The sequence below is a fragment of the Oncorhynchus kisutch genome, linkage group LG9 (assembly GCF_002021735.2).
Source record: "Oncorhynchus kisutch isolate 150728-3 linkage group LG9, Okis_V2, whole genome shotgun sequence".
NCBI lineage: Eukaryota > Metazoa > Chordata > Actinopteri > Salmoniformes > Salmonidae > Oncorhynchus > Oncorhynchus kisutch.
Window position 1 is genome coordinate 9,905,730 of NC_034182.2, and position 22,101 is coordinate 9,927,830.

At 43.7% G+C, this 22,101-nt stretch overlaps 2 protein-coding genes across 2 annotated transcripts in view; one reads left to right on the forward strand and one right to left on the reverse strand.

The window, feature by feature from the left end:
- LOC109896298 (protein O-mannosyl-transferase TMTC1) overlaps positions 1-22,101 on the reverse strand; it is a 100,178-nt gene that overhangs the window by 58,815 nt on the left and 19,262 nt on the right. The gene's annotated exons all lie outside the window — the stretch shown is intronic.
- On the forward strand, positions 12,137-14,525 carry LOC109896723 (E3 ubiquitin-protein ligase TRIM39-like). Its single transcript, XM_020491040.2, has 2 exons — positions 12,137-12,296; positions 12,444-14,525. The coding sequence occupies exon 2, from the start codon at positions 12,446-12,448 to the stop codon at positions 14,081-14,083; it is 1,638 nt and encodes a 545-aa protein (XP_020346629.1). The 5' UTR covers positions 12,137-12,296; positions 12,444-12,445; the 3' UTR covers positions 14,084-14,525.

Here is a 22,101-nt window from a genome sequence, read left to right on the forward strand (position 1 = left end):
CTCTGCACAGACCTTTTAACGAGACCCTGAGGCCTATCAGTGGAAGTATAGAGGGGCATCTCTTCCTTATTAAAACACATCTCTCCCATGTTCCCTCAGCTTAGCCTCAATCTCACAATCAGCCTGTTTACTGAGAAACTTCTTGCTTTGCGTTTTTTTTTTTAATCACTCCAGTTCCTCACATGGGCTGGAACTGAATGCTGTAGGAGAACTAAATTGAGAGGGTAGAGTGATTACAGTCGCTCGCACGTACGCACGCACGATTCATAACAGTACACGTAGCGCTCTACTGCTAGTCAGTTCCATTATTGACCAATCAGCGTACATTCAGAGCTAACCTGCAAAACTGAAATTAACACAGCTTCATGACAAAAGGCCCACAGCCCCAAATCACGCAAGACCAGGAAATGGGTTCCGCTATGCTGAGCCTACTGCTTCACGCTCATGAGGACAGTGGGCTCCATTTTGGCTCTGATTTAGGCCATTTCCTCTCAGTGAGGAGGTCCTGTCATAGGGAGAGGGTTACTATGTGCTCCATTCTGTGGCTGCAGGATTCTACCTCATTCGTAAGGCTCCATGTGTGGGTGAGTGTGGGTTGGAACTTGAAAGAGGTGTTGTAGTTTGGTCGTAGGCTTGCCCAGGTAATTGGCGAAGGTGGTTGTGTATGAGAGAGGTTTTGTGTACACACAGTAGTGCGTGAGGGTGTTAGTGCGGATATACCTCCGCTTGCCGGGGAGGTATTGCTCCAGCTACAGTGTGTGTGTGTGTGTGTGTTTCTGTTCCCTGGGTTGTGTGAGGCAGCATAACAATGACAGCCCATCACAGCTGTGAGATAATAGGCAGGGGGAAAGAGTGCAGGGATACATGTACCAATCCCCTTCACCTCGTTCACCAGGGGATTTAAAAACAAAACGCTTTTCACATCAGTCTGATGTCCGCATTAATTCACTTCTGTCCATAAGCCACTGGAAAGCTCCTCGCATTTCATGGAAATATGGAATTAGATGCGAGAGAGAGAGAGAGAGAGAGAGAGAGAGAGAGAGAGAGAGAGAGAGAGAGAGAGAGAGAGAGAGAGAGAGAGAGAGAGAGAGAGAGAGAGAGAGAGAGAGAGAGAGAGAGAGAGAGAGAGAGAGAGAGAGAGAGAGAGAGAGAGAGAGAGAGAGAGAGAGAGAGTGAGAGAGAGAGAGTGAGCAACCTGCACATGTCCTCTCTGCTTATTGTTAAATGTATGGTTATTTTGACACTTGATTATTGTTGTCACTGTTGTCCCGTTGACAACATTGATTATTATTATGTTAATGATGCAAATCTCCAAAGTAAGCTTTGGCAATATGTACATTGTCACATCATGCCAATACAGCAAATTGAATTGAATTGAGAGAGACAGAAAGAGAGAGGGGCAGACACAGGGGCAGTCACAGGGGCAGTCACAGGGGCAGTCACAGGGGCAGACACAGGGGCAGACACAGGGGCAGTCACAGGGGCAGACACAGGGGCAGACACAGGGGCAGACACAGGGGCAGACACAGGGGCAGTCACAGGGGCAGACACAGGGGCAGACACAGGGGCAGACACAGGGGCAGTCACAGGGGCAGACACAGGGGCAGACACAGGGGCAGAGAGAAAGAGAAGGGAGAAATGGAGTGACAGAGCCAGTGAGGAGAGGTGACCGTGAAGGAGACAAAGTCTTGTTTAATACATGTCATGGAGAGAGAGAGAGAGAGAGAGAGAGAGAGAGAGAGAGAGAGAGAGAGAGAGAGAGAGAGAGAGAGAGAGAGAGAGAAGGTATTGTAATGCAGAGGATGGTGATGGTGCTGATGGCCAGGGTCAGCACCTCTCTAGTCCTCTTTAGGAATAGGAAGGCAGAGGAACGTGCCAGGAAAACCAAAAGACTTGGGCATTCAGGAAATGGTCACCCATGAATTCAACTGACAAATGTGTTCCCATCTGCGCCTGCAGTATGTCTTCCATAGATAGAACTCAGGGACTTGAGTTAGATGATTGCTAAAGCATAAAGACCCCTCCCCGTCTGTTTCCCTTTCTCTATCACCAGCAGGATTCTTGGGGGTGGGGGTCCTATATGCTCTATGCTTTTGCAATCATCTCACTCAGGCATGAGTTCTATTTACAGAAGCCATGTAGGCAGTCACAGTAGGTGCTGTTATGTGGCCGTCTAACTACAACGTCCCTCTATAATGTCTCTAATAGGTGCACACTGCTATGGTATAGCAGGTAGGCAATCATCTGAACACACTCCCCATCACACAGCACGGTTCACTCAGTTTCTCCTTTACCTACATAACCCACTTATATAATCATCTCCATCATTTCACATCTGCACTAACATCTTTAACAATGAACATTACACACACACACACACACACACACACACACACACACACACACACACACACACACACACACACACACACACACACAACTGTATAGAAAGGATAATGATGTTCTACAGAGAGGCAGTGTGGTACCAGAGTGGAAGTGAATAGGCTGCTAAGGAAACGGACAGGGCTCCATGCTGATTGTATTAGCATGTTAATAGTATTCAGTTCTATTTCAGCCTGCTGGTTATTAATACTGAGGCCCAGCGCTGAGAGCAGCCCCTTCATTAGTAACTCTGCAGATACCAGGGACCAAGATGTACTGACACACATGCGCGCATGGACACACACAGAGATGAATAATGACACACGCACACACACTCACGGATGGACAAAGACACACACCCGAATGAAGACAAACACACACACACCGACAGACATGCATCAAATCTTAAATCACACACACACACACTTTCAGTGTGCTTGACCTAGAGGAGAGAACAGATTCCTTGACATGGAGCAGCAGATGGTTTTCCTGCAGTGTGTTCTCTCTCTGGGATATGACTTATTCAGGAGTGACGGACAGTCAGCTCATCCACCAGGAGAAGACAGAGACCATCGGGGAGGTGAAGTGGTGGTCCAGACCAGAAAGACACAGGAAGAATAAGAGAATGAGAAAGGAAAAGAGATGGGGAGAGGTTCTCATGGGAATCTATAAGCTCAGCATTCAGATCCTGACTTTTTCGCACATTTTGATATGTTACAGCCTTATTATAAAGTTGAAGAAAGTTTTTTAAAACATTTTTTGCAAATGTATTAAAAATGTTAAACTGAAATATGACATTTACATAAATATTCAGACCCTTTACTCAGTAATGTGTTGAAGCACCTTCAGGCAGCTATTACAGCCTTGAGTCTTCTTGGGTATGACGCTACAAGCTTGGCACACCTGTATTTGGGGAGTTTCTCCCATTCTTCTCTGCAGATCCTCTCAAGCTCTGTCAGGTTGGATGGGAGAGGTTCTCATGGGAATCTACAGTATAAGCTCAGCCTTCGTATATGCACTGTACACCCAACACCCAACGCTCCACACACAAAAACACAGGTGCTCAGCTTTCCAAGCACATACTATTCGTACCAGTCGACAGTTGTGCATGGGAACGAGATATACGCTTCAACACTAACCCTCCCACTACACCCCCCACCTGGGACAGATGAGCCAATCAGCTGTGTAGGAATGAAAGAGAGACATTCTGGTCTGCTACAGAGCCTCAACCCTGGCCAATAGGATCAGTACAGTGCCTTCAGAAATGATTGATACCACTTGATTTATTAAACATTTTGTTGTGTTACAGCCAGAATTAAAAATGGATTAAATAGATGTAAATTTTTTGGGGCAAATTAATTGAAAATAAAATACAGAAATATCTCATTTACATAAGTATTCAAACCCCTGAGTCAATACATGTTACAGCTGTGAGTCTTTCTGGGTAAGTCTGGAAGAGCTTTGCACACCTGGATTGTACAATATTTTTATTCTTCAAGCAATTTTCAAGTCTTGACATAGATTTTCAAGCCAATTTAAGTCAAAACTGTAACTAGGCCTCTCAGAAACATTCAATGTCGTCTTGGTAAGCAACTCCAGTGTATATTTGACCTTGTGTTTCAGGTTATTGTCGTACTAAAAGGTGAATTTGTCTTGCGGTGTCAGTTGAAAAGCAGACTGAACCAGGTTTTCCTCTAGGATTTAGCCTGTTCTTAGTTTTTTGTTAAACTCCCTAGTCCTTGCCAATGACAAGCATACAATTCGAACTTCTACTTTTAAAAATCCATCTTTCCAGAAACAAGTCTCTCACCGTTGCCGCCTGCTATAAACCACCCTCTGCCCCCAGTTGTGCCTGGACACCATATGTGAATTGATTGCCCCTCATCTATCTTCAGAGCTCGTGCTGCTAGGTGACCTAAACTGTGACATGCTTAACACCCCGGCCATCCTACAATCTAAGCTTGATGCCCTCAATCTTACACAAATTATCAATGAACCCACCATGTACAACCCCAAATCCGTAAACACGGGCACCCTCATAGATATCAACCTAGTTTTCAACCTAGATCTCAGCGATCACTGCCTCATTGCCTGCAACCGTAATGGGTCTGCGGTCAAACGACCACCCCTGATCACTGTCAAACGCTCCCTATAACACTTCAGCAAGCAGGCCTTTCTAATCGACCTGGCCCAGGTATCCTGGAAGGATATTGACCTCATCCCAGTGGTATCGGATGCCTGGTTATTCTTTAAAAGTGCCTTCCTTATCATCTTAAATAAGCATGCCCAATTCAAAAAATGTTGAACCAAGAACAGATATAGCCCGTGGTTCTCTCCAGAACTGACTGCCCTTGACCAGCACAAATCATCCTCTGGCGTTCTGCATTAGCATCGAATAGCCCCCGTGATATGCAACCTTTCAGGGAAGTTAGGAACAAAAATACAAAGGCAGTTAGGAAAGCAAAGGCAAGCTTTTTCAAACAGATATTTGCATCCTGTAGCACAAACTCAAAAATGTTCTGGGACACTGTAAAGTCCATGGAGAATAAGAACACCTCCTCCCAGCTGCCCACTGCACTGAGGATAGGAAACACTATCACCACCGGTAAATCCACTATAATTGAGAATTTCAATAAGCATTTTTTTACGGCTGGCCATGCTTTCCACCTGGCTACCCCTACCCTGATAAACAGCCCTCCACAGCAACTCGCCCAAGCCTCCCCCACTCCTCCTTCACCCAAATCGAGATAGCTGATGTTCTGAAAGAGCTGCAAAATCTGGACCCCTATAAATCAGCCGGGCTAGACATTCTGGATGCTCTCTTCTAAAATGATCTGCCGAAATTGTTGCAACTCCTATTACTAGCCTGTTCAACCATAGATTGGAAAGCTGTCGCAGTCACCCCCCCTCTTCAAAGGGGGAGACACTCTAGACCCAAAGTGCTACAGACCTATATCTATTCTACCCTGCCTTTCTACGATCTTCGAAAGCCAAGTTAACAAATAGATTACCGACCATTTCGAATCCCACAGTACTTTCTCCGCTATGCAATCTGGTTTCAGAGCTAGTCATGGGTGCACCTCAGCCACACTCAAGGTCCTAAACGATATCATAACCGCCATCGATAAGAGACATTACTGTGCAGCCGTATTCATCGACCTGGCCAAGGCTTTCGACTCTGTCAATCACAACATTCTTATTGGCAGACTCAACAGCCTTGGTTTCTGAAAGGATTGCCTCGCCTGGTTCACCAACTACTTCTCAGACAGAGTTCAGTGTGTCAATTCGGAGGGCCTGTTGTCCGGACCTCTGGCAGTTCAATTCTTGGGCCGACTCTCTTCTCTGTATACATCAATGATGTTGCTCTTGCTGCTGGTGATTCTTTGATCCACCTCTACGCAGACGACACCATTCGGTATACCTCTGGCCCTTCTTTGGACACTGTGTTAACAACCTCCAGACGAACTTCAATGCCATACAACTCTCCTTCCGTGGCCTCCAACTGCTCTTAAATGCAAGTAAAACTAAATGCATGCTCTTCAACCGATCACTACCCATACCTGCCCGCCCGTCCAGCATCACAGGGCGGGCAGAATATGTGGACAACTACAAATACCTAGGTATCTGGTTAGACTCTCCTTCTTTTTAGACTCTCCTGTAAACTTTCCTTCCAGACTCACATGAAACATCTCAAAAAATTTTCTCATTTCAAAATTAAATATAGAATCGGCTTCCTATTTCACAACAAAGCATCCTTCCTCATGCTGCCAAACATACCCTCGTAAAACTGACCATCCTACCAATCCTCGACTTCGGCGATGTCACTTACAAAATAGCCTACAACATCTACTCAACAAATTGGATGCAGTCTATCACAGTGCCATCCGTTTTGTCACCAAAGCCTCATATACTACCCACCACTGCGACCTGTACGCTCTCGTTGGCTGGCCCTCGCTTCATACTCGTCGCCAAACCCACTGGCTCCAGGTCATCTACAAGTCTCTGCTAGGTAAAGCCCCGCCTTATCTCAGCTCACTGGTCACCATAGCAGCACCCACCCATAGCACGTGCTCCAGCAGGTATATTTCACTAGTCACCCCCAAAGCCAATTCCTCCTTTGGCCGCCTTTCCTTCCAGTTCTCTGCTGCCAATGACTGGAACGAACTGCAAAAATCACTGAAGCTGGAGACTCATATCTCCCTCACTAGCTTTAAGCAACAGCTGTCAGAGCAGCTCACAGATCACTGCACCTGTACATAGCCCATCTGTAAATAGCCCATCCAACTTCCTCATCCTCATCCCCATACTGTATTTATTTATCTTGCTCCTTTGCACCCCAGTATCTATACTTGCACATTCATCTTCTGCACATTCTACAATTCCAGTGTTTAATTGCTATATTATAATTATTTCGCCACCATGGCCTATTTATTGCCTCACCTTCCTTATTTGCACATGCTGTATATAGACTTTTCTACTGTATTATTGATTGTGTGTTTGTTGGTTCCATGTGTAACTCTGTGTTGTTGTATGTGTCAAACTGCTTTGCTTTATCTTGGCCAGGTTGCAGTTGCAAATGAGAACTTGTTCTCAACTAGCCTACCTGGTTAAATAAAGTGGAACTAAATTTAAAAAAAATACCCATAACATGCTGCAGCCACCACCCTGCTTGATATATGAAGAGTGGTAACTCAGTGATGTGTTGGATTTGCCCCAAACATAACACTTTGTATTCAGGACGTAAAGTTAATTTCTTTGCAAAATTTTGGGAAGTTTTACTTTAGTGCCTTATTGCAAACAGGATGCACATTTTGGAATATTTTTATTCTGTACAGACTTCCATCTTTTCACTCTGTCATTTAGGTTAGTATTGTGGAGTAACTAAAATGTTGTTGATCCATCTCAGGTTTTCTCCTGCAGCCAATAAACTACGTAACTGTTTTAAAGTCCCCATTGGCCTCATGGTGAAATCCCTGAGCGGTTTCCTTCCTGTCCGGCTGAGTTAGGACACCTGTATCTTTGTAGTAACTGGGTGTATTAATACACCATCCAAAGTGTAATTCATAACTTCACCATTCTCAAAGGTACATTCAATGTCTACTTTTTTTACCCATCTACCAATAGGTGCCATTTTTTCCGAGGCATTGGAAGAACCTCCCTGGTCTTTGTGGTTGAATCTGTGTTTGAAATTCACTGCTCGACTGAGGGACCTTACAGATAATTGCATGTGTGGTGTACAGAGATGAGATGTTAAAACACTATTTTTGCACACAGTCCATGCAACTTATTATGTGATTTTGTAAACACATTTTCACTCCTGAACTTGTTTATTTATTTAACAAAGGGTTGAATACTTATTGACTCAAGACATCAAGACATCAGTTTTTCATTTTGTATTAATTTTGTAACAATTTCCAAAAACATAATTCCACTTTGAATTTATGGGACATTGTGCGTAAGCCAGTAACACAAAATCTCAATCAATTTTAAATTCAGGCTGTAACATAACAAAATTAGGGAAAAGTCAAGGGGTGTGGATACTTTCTGGAGGCACTGTAGATCAGCCAAAGGTAGAGGCCCAGAGGCTGTGATAAACCCTTACAAAATCCGATATATGCAAACACTCCTGTATAGCACAAACTGAAGTTCACTCACTCAATAACTGAACTTACTGTACATTGTGTGGTTGTGCAGCAGAGAAAAATGTTTGAGCAACTGAACTTGAGGCCGTCGATAGGATTACAAGTCAAATCTGAGATCGGCAAAGCGAGGGCGTGTTGAGGTAGTTAGTGGTTTACTGCATGTCTACACCAGGAGAAAAGCCATTACTGTAAGGCCACACACTCTGTTCTAATCAGTCGATAACGAGGCCGAGCCAGTTGTGTTAGTCAATTCTGTTTGGCCTCATTGTTTTTGAAATGAGCCTACTGGCTTCATTTGACTTGGACTCAGGATTTCTCTAAAACAAGAGGCCAAACGAGAATTCAATTAACTGCCAGAGTGAACCATCAACTCTCATCAATGACAAATGAAAGCTCACCGCCCAGAGAACTCTAAGCCACTCAGGGTCTGGTTTGGGTACACTGAAAGGTGTATGTGTGTTATAGTATTATTTTCACCACTGAAGTAATACACATCTCAGCTCCACAAACTGGGTGGTTCAAGCCCTGAATGCCGATTGGCTGACAACCGTGGTACATGACAAAACATGTATTTTTACTGCTCTAATTAAGTTGGTAACTAGTTAATAATAGCAATAAGGCACCTCGGGGGTTTGTGATATATGGCCAATATACCACGGCTAAGGGCTGTGTCCAGGCACTCCACGTTGCATCGTGCATAAGAACAGCCCTTAGCCGTGGTATTTATTGGCCATATATCACACCTCCTCGGGCCTTATTGCTTAAGTACACCTCTAAGAAAGGATATCGAAAGGAAGAGCAGAGAGGAAGAGGAATAGCAAGATGCGGAGGGAGGGGAGGGCAGAGGGAGAGAGATATACTCATAAATCTTTGAGAGCTATGTACACATAGGCTCCCTAGTTGCTAATTAGGAACGTCTAGAAGATACATTGAGCAGATGCTCCGCTGAGCTACGAAAACAAATCTCTCTCTCTCCCTTTTCCTCTGGGTGTGATACAGTCAATTGTGCTGAGTCACAGAACATTGTCTCAAAAAGGCATAATCACACTCACACCCCAGGTCATTAAGATTTGATGAGAGCGGGGTCTCTATCTCTGCCTGTCTGTCCAGGTGTGTTGTTGTGTGAGCAGCTGGGCAGGCACAGTCATCTAATATCCATAGAGTAACCGAGAGATGGCAACTCCATCACTCAGCAGGCACCACCAGTCCCTATCCATCCACTTTACATTTAGTCACCCACACACAGACACTGACTTCGTTTACAGTGAAGGGGAGGGAATAGAAGAAGAGACAGGGGACATTTTTACAATACACGACAAACTAATAACCCCATGACAATTCATAGACAGATCTAATGCATAAAGTATATCATATTGCAGATTTCTGCCGAACCCCTTTCAGAAAACACTTCAACCTTGTGCTCAATAGAAACAGTAAAATCCCTTTAAACCTCACGGTGCAGTAGAAATGGTACAGCAATATCGTACAGGGAGGACTAGTAATGCACCTTTTGAAGGAAAACTTTCAAGTTGAACACTGGAGAAAAATCATCTCTATCTTATAAAAGAAAAAGCACGTGTCATGTTTTAACAGATTTCAAGCTATTCTTATAATTTAAAGTTAACTTTTGTCTCTGAAGTGTCTAAGGACACTTGAGAGTTCATCCATATAAAGGGTTAACTCCATCCCGCTTACTGTTTCAAAGTGCATAGCAATATTGTGTGAGGCAGAAAGACATCATTTTACTCTGTGAAACTGAGACATACAGTACATTGTGTACGGGAGCATACTATCTCAATCTCTTTGGAAATCTCTTAAAACGCTAAACTTGATCAACTTTTAATAATACCGACAGAAGGAACAAAGAATATAGCCACAAAGAGGTGAGTAGAGAGATCGCAAGGACGTTTTATGTATTCTCTTGTCTTCTTAAATTTAGAGTAGCTACAGTATTTGGGTTAAATTATCTTTGGTAAAAATGACTCATTTATATGCCATGTAAAGAAATAACTTATCAAGATTGATCCCATATGTGACCCCATCAGAATAAAACCTCTCAACTGGAAACTATATGAAAAGCAGTACCACAGGGTACTCCAGTAAATGCCTTATTGTTTCACCTCTGGTCTCTGTCTAGATACGGAGACACCTCCAGCAGTCGCCTGTCTGAAGAGCCGTTCCTGTTCTCTGTCTGTCTACATGTGCTTACTGAGCCGGTCACCACTTCCTGTGGACACAACTTCCGCAACGCCTATATCAGCGGGTATTGGGATGCCACTGACCTATGTAAGGAGTAATTCTACAGAAGACCTGAGCGTCGTGTCAACACAATGTTGAGTAGTTGTAGAACTTTTAAAGATTTAAATCAGAGGTAAAAATGAGTTCTCTGCCAAACCTGGGAAGTGTCCTGTGACATCTGCACTGGGAAGAGGCCCTGAAGTCCTGTCTGGTGTGTAAGACCTCTTACGGCGAGACTCACCTGGTGCCTCAGAGAGTCTCAGCCTTAGAGAGACACTGTGGACACTGATCAACCCTGTGGAGAACCTCGAAGACAGGATGTGTAAGAAGCACGACAGACCTCTAGAGCTGTTCTGTAGGACTGACAAGATGTGTGTGTGTGTGTGTGTGTGTGTGTGTGTGTGTGTGTGTGTGTGTGTGTGTGTGTGTGTGTGTGTGTGTGTGTGTGTGTGTGTGTGTGTGTGTGTGTGTGTGTGTGTGTGTGTGTCAGTTCTGCACAGACCACATGACAGTGTCCCTCTAGAGGAAGAGAGTGGAGAGAGGAAGGCTCAGCTTAGGAAGACTGAGGTAGAAGTACAGCAGATGATCCAGGAGAGACTGCAGAAGATTCAAGAGATCAAACACTCAGTAGATCTCAGCAAGAGAGATATTTACATTGATCCCCCCCCCCCCCCCCCCTCTTTGTTTTTACACTGCTGCTACTCGCTGTTTATTACCTATGCAGTCACTTTACCCCTACCTACATGTACAAATTACCTCGACTAACCTGTACCCCCGCACATTGACTCAGTACCGGTATGATTAGTATTTAAACTACTGTCCTCTGAAATCTTACAATCAAATAAAACATTTGACACGCTGATTTCTGTCTTAACCTTGCAAATAAATGATTGTATTTACTGAAAAGGAAAACTTTCAAAAGGATATGAACCTGAATAAAAACAGGTATGTCGTTGCATATGTCGTTGTCCATATGTTTCTATGTTCAACATTCCATAGGCTAAAGACAATGGGGCATATACACTCCAAATCCTAAGTGGATGATGCATCCCTGTGTATATACTGTTATGATCGCAGATCTTCTGTGCTGAATGGAAAAGAGGAAGAGGAGATCCCTTCCACCGAATGAATGTCCGTTAGTCATGTAGAGAGAGTTGGGGTGCACGTCTGGAACAGAGAACAGGCCGAGGCAGGAACTGAACACCGCATTATCGTCAATAACAGTCTATCTAGAGCTCATCTCCATGTGGACTAAAACACTTTAGTAGAGGTCAAAGCAATGACGGTGGATAAGAACAATTAAAACAGTGAAAGATCATGTTTAACCTCATGGCGCAGTAAAAAGAAAGATACATCACACAGCACTATTGCACAGGAAGGAGCTTAGTAATGTAATTGTACTTTTCAGGGAATCTTAATGAGGGAGCTATATGTTTAACAGCAGAACAAACTGTCTCAAACTTTGAATTGCTCTTTAGGAGACAAAAAAAAAACACACACCAGTGAAAATAACACAAAAAGCACTTTGGTGATCACTTAATTTACTATCTAGACTGGTGAAAATGATGAAAACCTGCTCTGTTTTAACTGTCCTCTCGGAGGTCACTCTGTCTTGGTTGACTTAAGATAGTAAAATAACGTAACAAGAACGTTTGTTATCACTACATCGTTTATAGCTGAACAATTACGCGGACTAAATTGACCTGTAAATGTAGATTGCTGTCGATTTCAAGCAGTCCCGATGATTGCTCTTTTGGTCTAAGTGTGGAAGAGAACTTGGGAGAGTTCAGCCGTGTAAAGGGTTAATACTGTTCCAGGAAGAGAAACGCTGCAGAGCAGAATCCGGTGGGGAGGAGCACTTCAACTTCACTTTACTGAACTGAAACTCAAGTGGTGAGACGTACAGTATATTGTGTACGGGAACAAACTCTCTCGAACACTTTATAAATATTTCTAAAAAAACAAGCTTTTAGGCCTAATTTGACCCCACAAATGGAAAGAACAGAGACAGCACCCACACTCACATAAACACAGGTGAGTAGAGAGATAGACATGGACAAGTCAACCTAAACTCAACCGTGTTTAAATATGATCCAGTTTCTTTATCTCCAGTATGTTAATATCAATCCCATAAGAATTCCAGGAAATGCTTTATGGTTTCACCTTTGGTCTCTCGTCTAGATATGGCCACCTCCAGCAGTCTCCTGTCTGAAGAGCAGTTCCTGTGTTCTATCTGTCTGGATGTGTTCACTGAGCCCGTCTCTACTTCATGTGGACACAACTTCTGCAAGGCCTGTATCACAAAGTACTGGGATACCAGTGACCTGTGCCAGTGTCCCATGTGTAAAAATACATTTGATACAAGACCAGATCTGTTCATCAATACGTTCATTTCTGAGATGGCTGCGCAGTTCAGAAAGAGTGTTAGGGAATCTAACAGCAACCAAGGCCTCCACCCTGACCTACCAGGAGAAGTGTCCTGTGATGTCTGCACTGGGACAAAGCTCAAGGCCCTGAAGTCCTGTCTGGTGTGTCTGGCCTCTTACTGTGAGACTCACCTGGAGCCTCATCAGATATCCCAAGCCTTAAAGAGGCACAAGCTAATTGACCCTGTGGAGAAACTGGAAGACACAATGTGTAAAAAGCATGACAGACCTCTAGAGCTGTTCTGTAGAAGTGACCAGATGTCTCTTTGTGTCTTCTGCTTGAAAGCAGACCACATGACTCATGACAGTGTCCCTCTAGAGGAAGAGCGTGGAGAGAGGAAGGCTCAGCTTAGGAAGACTGAGGCAGAAGTGCAGAAGATGATCCAGGAGAGACTGAAGAAGGTTCAAGAGATCAAACACTCAGTAGATCTCAGCAAGAGAGAGTCAGAGCGAGAGATATCAGACAGTGTACAGGTCTTCACTGCTCTGGTGTGCTCCATTGAGAGAAGTCAGGCTGAGCTCATTGAGGTGATTGGGGAGAAGCAGAGAGCAGTAGAAAGACAGGCTGAAGGGCTCATTAAAGAGCTGGAGCAGGAAGTCACTGAGCTAAAGAGGAGAAGCACTGAGCTGGAGCAGCTCTCACACACTGAGGACCACCTGCACCTCCCCCAGAGCTTTCCATCCCTCTGCACCCCTTCAGACACCAGAGACTGGTCTGAGATCAGTGTTCACGGTGATCTGTGTGTGGGGACTGTGAGGAGAGCTGCGTCTCAAGTGGAGGAGACCATTATGAGTGAAGTGAAGAAGTTGTGTGACGCTGAGCTGAAGAGGATTCAGCGGTATGCAGTGGACGTGACTCTGGACCCTGATACAGCACATCCCTACCTCATCCTGTCTGAGGGTGGAAAACAAGTGAAATATGGAGACACAAAACAGAATGTTCCTAACAATCCAAAAAGGTTTAATAATTACTGTGATGTCCTTGGGAAAGAAATATTCTCCTCGTGGAGATTTTATTATGAGGTGACTGTCAAAGGGAAGACTAAGTGGGATTTAGGAGTGGCCAGAGAGTCTATCAACAGGAAGAAGAAAAACATCCCACTGACACCTAATAATGGATACTGGACTGTACGGCTGAGGAATGGAGAGTACAACGCTCTAGCTGGCCTTGGTGTTCCCCTCTCCCTGAGAGAGAAGCCCCATAAATTGGGGGTGTTTGTGGATTATGAGGAGGGTCAGGTCTCCTTTTATGATGTGGAGGCCAGGTCTCATATCTACTCTTTCACTGGCTGCACCTTCACAGAGAAACTCTATCCATACTTCTGTCCCTGTAGTAATGATGGTGGTGAAAACTCTGCCCCTCTGATCATCTCTCCTGTCAATCACACAGCCTGATTAACAAGACTCTGAAATGTATTGTTGGAACGGGAACTATTTTTTCATAACAGATTGCATTTCTACATTTACAAATCAGTTTATTTAGTTAAGGTTCATTACACATTATTTGTATTTTGTCATTGGAATCTTAGAATCAGAATTGTATTTGATCTGTCTTAAGTATGAATAAATGTTCGTATTCAAAATGAAAAAGTACCAAATGTACTCTACACATTGCTTTGATTAAACCCATTTAACGCAAAAGCTGACATTTGAGAGTGAAAGCTAACTCTTCTTCACAGTCCAATGTTCTCTCTACTCTCTCTCTCTCTCCTCTAATCTGTAAGAAGGGTTCGCAAGAATTGATGGCAATGCCTGAAAAATAAATGTGTTGCCTTTAAAATGTTTAATTATGAAAAAACAAGCTTTCTTTACTGCTAACAAAGATGTTCCTTAAACATGCGCCATGTCTTATTTCAACACTGCAGAATCAACATATTTAATTTCTATGTTCAACAATGTATTGGCAAAAGGCTGTGGAGGCATGGACACTAAAGATGAAGTGGGTGTTGTATCACTGTGCATAGATCATTATGAAAATAGAGAGGGTTTAGAGTACGGTTTTATTTTGACCAGCTGTTACAATGCTTTCCCCGAATGTGTCAAATGTCAAAACGTCTGGTAAGACGAGGGGTGGGGGTGTGTGTCTATTTGTCAATAACAGTTGGTGCGCAATGTCTAATATTAAAGAAGTCTCAATACGGAAGTGGTCAGATGACGCAGATGCTACACTACATGACTGTTTTTACTAGCACAGACTGGAATATGTTCCGGGATTCATCCAATGGCATTGAGGAGTACACCACCTCAGTCACTGCCTTCGTCAATTCGTGCAATGACGACGTCGTCCCCACAGTGACCGTACGTACATACCCCAACCAGAAGCCATGGATTACAGGCAACATCTGCACCGAGCTAAAGGCTAGAGCTACCGCTTCTAAAGGAGTGGGACTCTAACCCGGAAGCGTATAAGAAATCCCACTCTGCCCTCGGACGAACCATCAAACAGTCAAAGCGTCAGTACAGGACTAAGATTGAATCTTACTACACCGGCTCTGATGCTCCTGGATGTATTTCAAGGCCTACTTTCAAACTCACTGCCTCTTTGCTTGACATCATGGGAAAATCAAAAGAAATCAGCCAAGACCTCGGGGAAAACATTGCGGCCCTCCACAAGTCTGGTTCATCCTTGGGAGCAATTTCAAAATGCCCGAAGGGACAATGACCCCAAGCATACGTCCAAAGTTGTGGCAAAATGGCTTAAGGACAACAAAGTCAAGGTAGTGGAGTGGCCATCACAAAGCCCTGACCTAAATCCTATAGGAAATGTGTAGGCAGAACTGAAAAAGTGTGTGTGCCAGGAGGCCTACAAACCTACAGTTACACCAGCTCTGTCAGGAGGAATGGGCCATAATTCACCCAACTTGTTGTGGGAAGCTTGTGGAAGGCTACCCAAAAAGTTTGACCCAAGTTAAACAATTTAAAGGCAATGCTACCAAATACTAATTTAGTGTTTGTAAAATTCTGACCCACTGGGAATGTGATTAAAAAAATAAAAGCTGAAATAAATAAATCATTCTCTCTACTATTATTCTGACATTTCACATTCTTAAAATAAAGTGGTGATCCTAACTGACCTAAGACAGGGAATTTTTACTAGGATTAAATGTCAGGAATTGTGAAAAACTGACTTTAAATGCATTTGGCTAAGCTGTATGTAGACTTCCGACATCAACTGTATATACACTAGGCGGTGTCAGAGGCACCCAAGTCATAGACTGTTCTCTCTGCTAATGCACGACAATTCTAGGACCAAAAGGCTTCTAAACAGCTTCTACCGCTAAGTCATAAGACTCGTGAACAATTCATCAAATGGTCATCCGGACCTTGGCAGCAGCTAATGGGGATCCCTAATAAATACAAATCCCCATATTTGACAAAAGAAAAACACTGAGCAGATCTCCCAATTAGACATGCCCTGATGGCCTACAGAGTCATGTAAGGGAACACCCCCCTGAAATGCACTGTGCATTTGCAATATGTTTCAATGGGCATTTACAATCACGGATTTGTCATGCTCAAAAATACTGCAGAAATGCGAAATTGACTGGCCCGATGAACTCAGGATGGCCGGGCAGTGTTTCTGGTTCCTCTCCATCGCTCGTTGGTGTTGATTTCAGAATGTCATTTTGGTGATGGTACCTCACTGTTTAAACATATTGCAAATGGACAAAGGTCAGCCAGCAAGTCACCGTCCATCAGTCAATTAGATATCATTCTGACACTAAACTGATACAAACTGACACCACACCCACTTTTCCCAACTCGTTTAGAAGCCAACTATCACATATTTCAGAGCAGGCCCAAAATTCACAGCGCCTTCTGTTCAAACCATAATAAAAACGTAAAACACGTAGTTACGTTCTAGCTGCGGGTCCAGTTCAGCCAGTATGTGTAGGCCTAACTAAGGCGACCCCGAATCCCAAGTTTTGGCTCGATAGGTCATTCGGTGCCCGGGCAAGACCTTAATTGGTGCTGAAAATCCCCCTTTTTCCATGCCTTGCTACGGGGTCCTTGAATGAGCTATCGGACAGAAACGTTAGGGTCCGTCTCTATGGGCCGAGGCGGTTGATAGGCACCTAGTCTTGCGACTCTGGGACATTTCTAAATGTCGTCATTTTCGTGATGTCAAAATTAATTGAAGTTATTGCAAATGTTTCTCTGTCTGAGAACCGTCTAGAGCCACATAACTCACCACGCACATCGGCCTGAGCTCTAGAACAGATTTCTAAAGTTTCAGAACTCTAGATCTGACGGTTCTTTAATAGTTTGAACAAAGGTAACTATTGCAGGCTCTGTCTGTCTCTACGCACCACACTGTGTCCCTCTGTCCTAGCTGTCTGTGTGTGATTTTGTTCTTGGAAATTTTATGGGAGACATGACTGATTTACAGTTCGTGGGGGTTGCCTAATCACACATATGAAGTTTTGAAAAGATCTGACCTTTTTAACCCTTCGAAAGGGGTGACACCATTTAAGGCACTTTTGGTTGGCACAGGAAGCTATAAATAAACAGATATCCTGATTGGGGTATGCTTTTACAGAATCCTGAGTTTGAAGTGTTTACGTTAAGAACCGACCGATTTACACAGGGTTGAATGCACTATTATCACAAACTGCTGGTTGGGTATGGAAAAACACTTTTAGGGGGATTTTAACCACTTCCGGTTGGAAGCTTAGAATCAACACAGGTAGACCTCATAGTGGCCTGATGGATTGTCATCGAAGACAGGTTCATAAGACATTCATAACCCACATACGCTTCAGGTTGAACTTAGGGGTGCAGGCAATGTATTCCTATGGGGAGAGAAGTCATTGAAAACTGTTTGATGTAAACACCTTCTTTTAACTGTTAAGGGTTAATGCCACATGGTCAAGGTTAGGCTTGCACAGATCGGGAGTTGTGCTAATTGTGCTTCTAACCCTAACTGTTCTCCCACTGTCACCCAAAAGCACCTGCAATTTAGGGCCAGGCTTCATTATGGGCCTAGTTTTTTCATGGTCGCTGAGCTCAGACCGAGGAAGCTACGGTCTTGCGGGGCATCTCGTTGAACTCGGCTCAGCCGAGAGATTATGATAATGCCATTGCAGGCTCTGAGTGTCTTTAAGCACCGCACTTTGTCACTCCATCCTTGCTGTGTGTGGGTGTGTGTGTGTGTGTGTGTGTGTGTGTGTGTGTGTGTGTGTGTGTGAGAGAGAGCTTTTCTTTGACATCTGTGGTGAGAAATTACTGATTTACAGTTCATGAGGGTTGCCTAATAACACATGAAGTTAAGATCAGACCTTTTTAAACCTTCCAAACAGCACCTATGACACCATTTTAAGGCACTTCCGGTTTACACAGGAAACTGAAAGTGAACACATATCCTCCTTTGGGTAGGCACTTATAGAATATTGAGTTAAGTCTTTATGTTAAGAACTGACTTATTTACAGAGGGTTGAATGAGTGTGTGTTATTTCAGAAAATCACAGAAATCTCGCATAGCTCGGAAACACAATTCAAAAACATTCGTCTGAACACGCTGCAACTGGATCTGTAACTTAAAACAAAAAATTTTAAATGTTGGAACATCACCAATTTGACATTGTACGATTCCTCTTAAATTACGATAGATAAATGGCTGGTTCTTTTTTTATTGACACCGTAGGTTCATTTACTTTGACGTGAAGCGGGAAAATTATTGCTCTATTTTCATTTTTGACCTTTAATCCCAGAAAATGGCCATAACTCAAAAACCGTTGAGGCCTGGGCGCCATCTCGTTCGGGGCCAACTGCCCATTATGCTAAACCTATGCTCACCAAGTTTTGTCTTCAAAGACTTTTCCGTTTAGGAGATAAGACCATGTCGTGATTGGTGATGTTTTGTTCATTTGCAATATGATTCCACTCGCCCTCTTGTGGGATTTACCGGGACAGCGGAAAAATTATCCAAATTTGAACATTTTATAAAACGGAAACCGAATGTCTGAGAGACTTCGTTTGATGACTTCCTGGAAGATTCGGCCCTGCTGCACAGCCCGACACCGTCAGAGAATTTTAGAAACGTTGTCGGACATCGAGTAAGGGGACCGTACATTTGCAATGTGGACGATAATGTTCCCTTAATGTAAGCTACCCAGCAGGGCGCGCACACTCACTAACGCTATCTCCAGTGCTCCATTTCATGGGGACAGACAGACTCTCTTCAGAGGCTTCTTCACGTTCTAGAAGTTTCAAAGGGTTCTGTCTGAGTAAATAGAATCTTCAAAGTATTTCATCTCAAAAGAACTCAATGAAACATCAAAATACATATCTCCAACACACATTTACACAAGGACACACACACACTTCAGGGACTTATTTTATACTCGGTCTCATCATAACCATCATTTCCATCAACTTTTTAAACAAACTTTTTTTTTAACACACATAAAAACACACCAACAAAATCCCTTGGGAACATTGTGCCACATGCACCGACTACAAAGACTCCTGTGAGTGGAGAGAAAATGTGTCACAATAGAAATCGTGTGAGTTCCTCTGTCAATTAGAGGTCTCTTCAGAAGTACAAGCAAGGCAGGGGGAGCAGAACACCTACGGAAAGAGATCCTAACAAGAAACACAACTGACAGTTGTGAACCTCCCCTGAGGGACAAAGCCCCAAATTGAACACACTCTATCATGAATACAGCAGATACACACAGGCACACACAAACTTGCATTAAGTTGTGTAGGTATGCAGGTTTATGGAGAGATCTACTCAGAGTTGAACTCTCTGGTCAGCCATATGCTTTCACTCATACCGTACAACACACACACACCCCCTCTGGACCCGAGCTCTCTCTGTCTGAATATTTTTAAAGCAGAGGGCCCCAGTCAGAAACACATAACCCAGTGTGATGGGCCCCTCATATCTCCTAGCCCGTCTGTAAACATGCCTGGAGGAGATGACATTATCAGGCAGAGCTAACACAGACCTAATGGAGCTGGAGGAGGGCTAACTCACAGGGCAGAGACACGTCCCATAAACAATGTCTACGGCTGTGTTTCAAATGGCACCGTATTAACCATATAGTACACTCTCTGTATATAGTAGACTCTGCTTATAGTGAATGTGGATATAGTGGTCAACTACTTATAGTGATTAAATTCTCCTGCACGGATGTGAACACTGTATGAGGAGTTCTCTGTATTGCCATATGCAGGGCACTTTTCGCAAGGCATACACAGTACATAATGCTTGGATGCTTGGAATAAGAGCATGCAGTGTGATAAAAGTACTGTAACTGTAGTGTGAAATACTGTGCTCTCAACCCAGACAGGGTTAAAACATCTGTTCTCCCATCTGATTGGCTGCTCTCCAGTTGTGTGGGCCGGCGATAAACGGGTGCCAAACAAATTAGGCAGGAGAGAAATAGCTCACCCCAACAAAAATCACCAGACATCTTTTTGATGAGGCATTTACAAAACAATCTCCCAATTAGTGTTCAAGCCTCTGGCCTGTGTGTGTGGGGGGGGGAGGGGGGATTGAATATTTGAATGACAATGCAGGGCAATCGTCCATCTAAAAACAGGTCCTCGCACCCCACTGGGCCAGATACACCGGAGAAAGACGTGATGGCGATCACTCTGACATTATTTTGCTCTCTTCATCTTCATCTTTCTCTCTCTCTTATTCCCTCTGTAAGAGAGAATCTCTCACTCCCTCTCACTCACTCGCTCTGCCTTTCTTCTCACTCTTTTTCCGTCACTCTCCGTGCCTCCTCTCTGTCGCATGCTCCCTTTCTTTCTTTCTTTCTTTCTTTCTTTCTTTCTTTCTTTCTTTCTTTCTCTTTCTTTCTTTCTTTCTTTCTTTCTTTCTCTCATCCCTCATAGTCTTTCTCTCCTCCCATTGTCATGTTGGATTGTTTAAAATCCCAGTTCTGGACCGCTTATCACCAGAGTATGTGAACGGAACTGGAGCGAAGCGAAGAGTGCCCAATTTGACTGGAGCGCGGAGTGAGATTACAAAAAGGTTGGAGGGTCGGCCTTCTCGCCTGCTTCAATTTTGCTCCAGTAGCGCTCACTTCATGAGCTCAGGGCATGCCTGGCCCAGCATGCATGTTTAGTCTGCTTGTGTGCTGCTATAGCCCCTTACTTTAACTACTGTCATGGTGTGCTAAATATTTCCCATAAAGAAACTGATAAAACACACAGGTGCTAAATCAAGGTGACTTACAAAGATGAGGACCAAGAGCAAGAGAGGGATTGCGGCGATGTAATGTCCATAACTAAAGAATCATTGTCTAATCTGAAAAGACACCTATCCTGAAAGCATGATGGTGTACTTACTACGTGCGCATGCTAAAAGAAAGGAACGAGGTGAGTAGCTAATTAAGTGCAAAGTATTTACAAACTAAAAATCTGATCTCTTAAAAGTTTTGTTCATTTTTGTTCGATTATCTATACAATAGGCCATCATTGATTTTGGCCCAATAGGCCTGGCATATGCCCCCTTTCAAGGAGCTTTCTGTTTTGATTGGTTTATTTGGCCTAAAAACCTTTTTGGCCTACCTATAGGCATTTCTATAAAAAACTCTATCTCCGCCCAGCTTGGCAAGAGTGCCCAAAAGGGTGTTTAGCATCTCCAGTGGCTCTGCGAAGGCGGAGAGGATGCTCTCTGCTACTGGCCTGACCATCACATGAGCCTGAAGCCACAAACTGGTTAAACTCGTGTTTCTAAAAATGAATTCAAAAAGGCACTGAGCCTAATAAAACATTTTTCATTTAAATTTGGATTTAATGATTTAATACCACAAAATGTTGTTTAAATTGGGAAACGCTTTATGTCCCTACCAGCGTACTGTGTCGCACTTGCAAATGTTTCACAATGTATTTCTTTGTAGGCTATAGCCTTGAAATCATACAGCCTGATTCATTCCTCTTCGTTCCCTCTTAGGCTCCCTGTCTGGCTCCTGACCTATTTAGAGTGTTATATGCGGTTTAATATGACATGTAGCCTATTTGAAATGATGACATTCACCTTTTCATGTTTATCAAAATAGCCTACTTTTCATTCCAATCATATGGTTTGGTTTCAATACTTCAAAACCAAATGGTAGGTCCAAGCAGTCACAGAAATACATAGGCGTTGTTTAAATTGTGATTTTAATGAATGGAGCGAATTTGTGGCGTCAGTCTTTCCCCCTGTGAGCACAGACTGGTTTTTAGCAGCAAGGTTGGAAAGGACTAGGAGCGGTGAGCGAGCAACGCTCCGTGAGCGATGAGCGGGATTTCCCACCGCTCATCACCGTTCACATACCCTGCTTATCACAGACAGGTCTCCAAACAGGCAAGAGAGCTGTGGCCCAAGGGCTCTCATTACAGAGAGGAGACAGAGTGCACACACACACACACACACACACAGAACGCACGCACACACACACACACACACACAC

What these genes read in the sequence shown, in the direction of transcription:
- LOC109896723 (XM_020491040.2), top strand. Translation starts at nt 12,446, where the DNA reads ATGGCCACCTCCAGCAGTCTCCTGTCTGAAGAGCAGTTCCTGTGTTCT.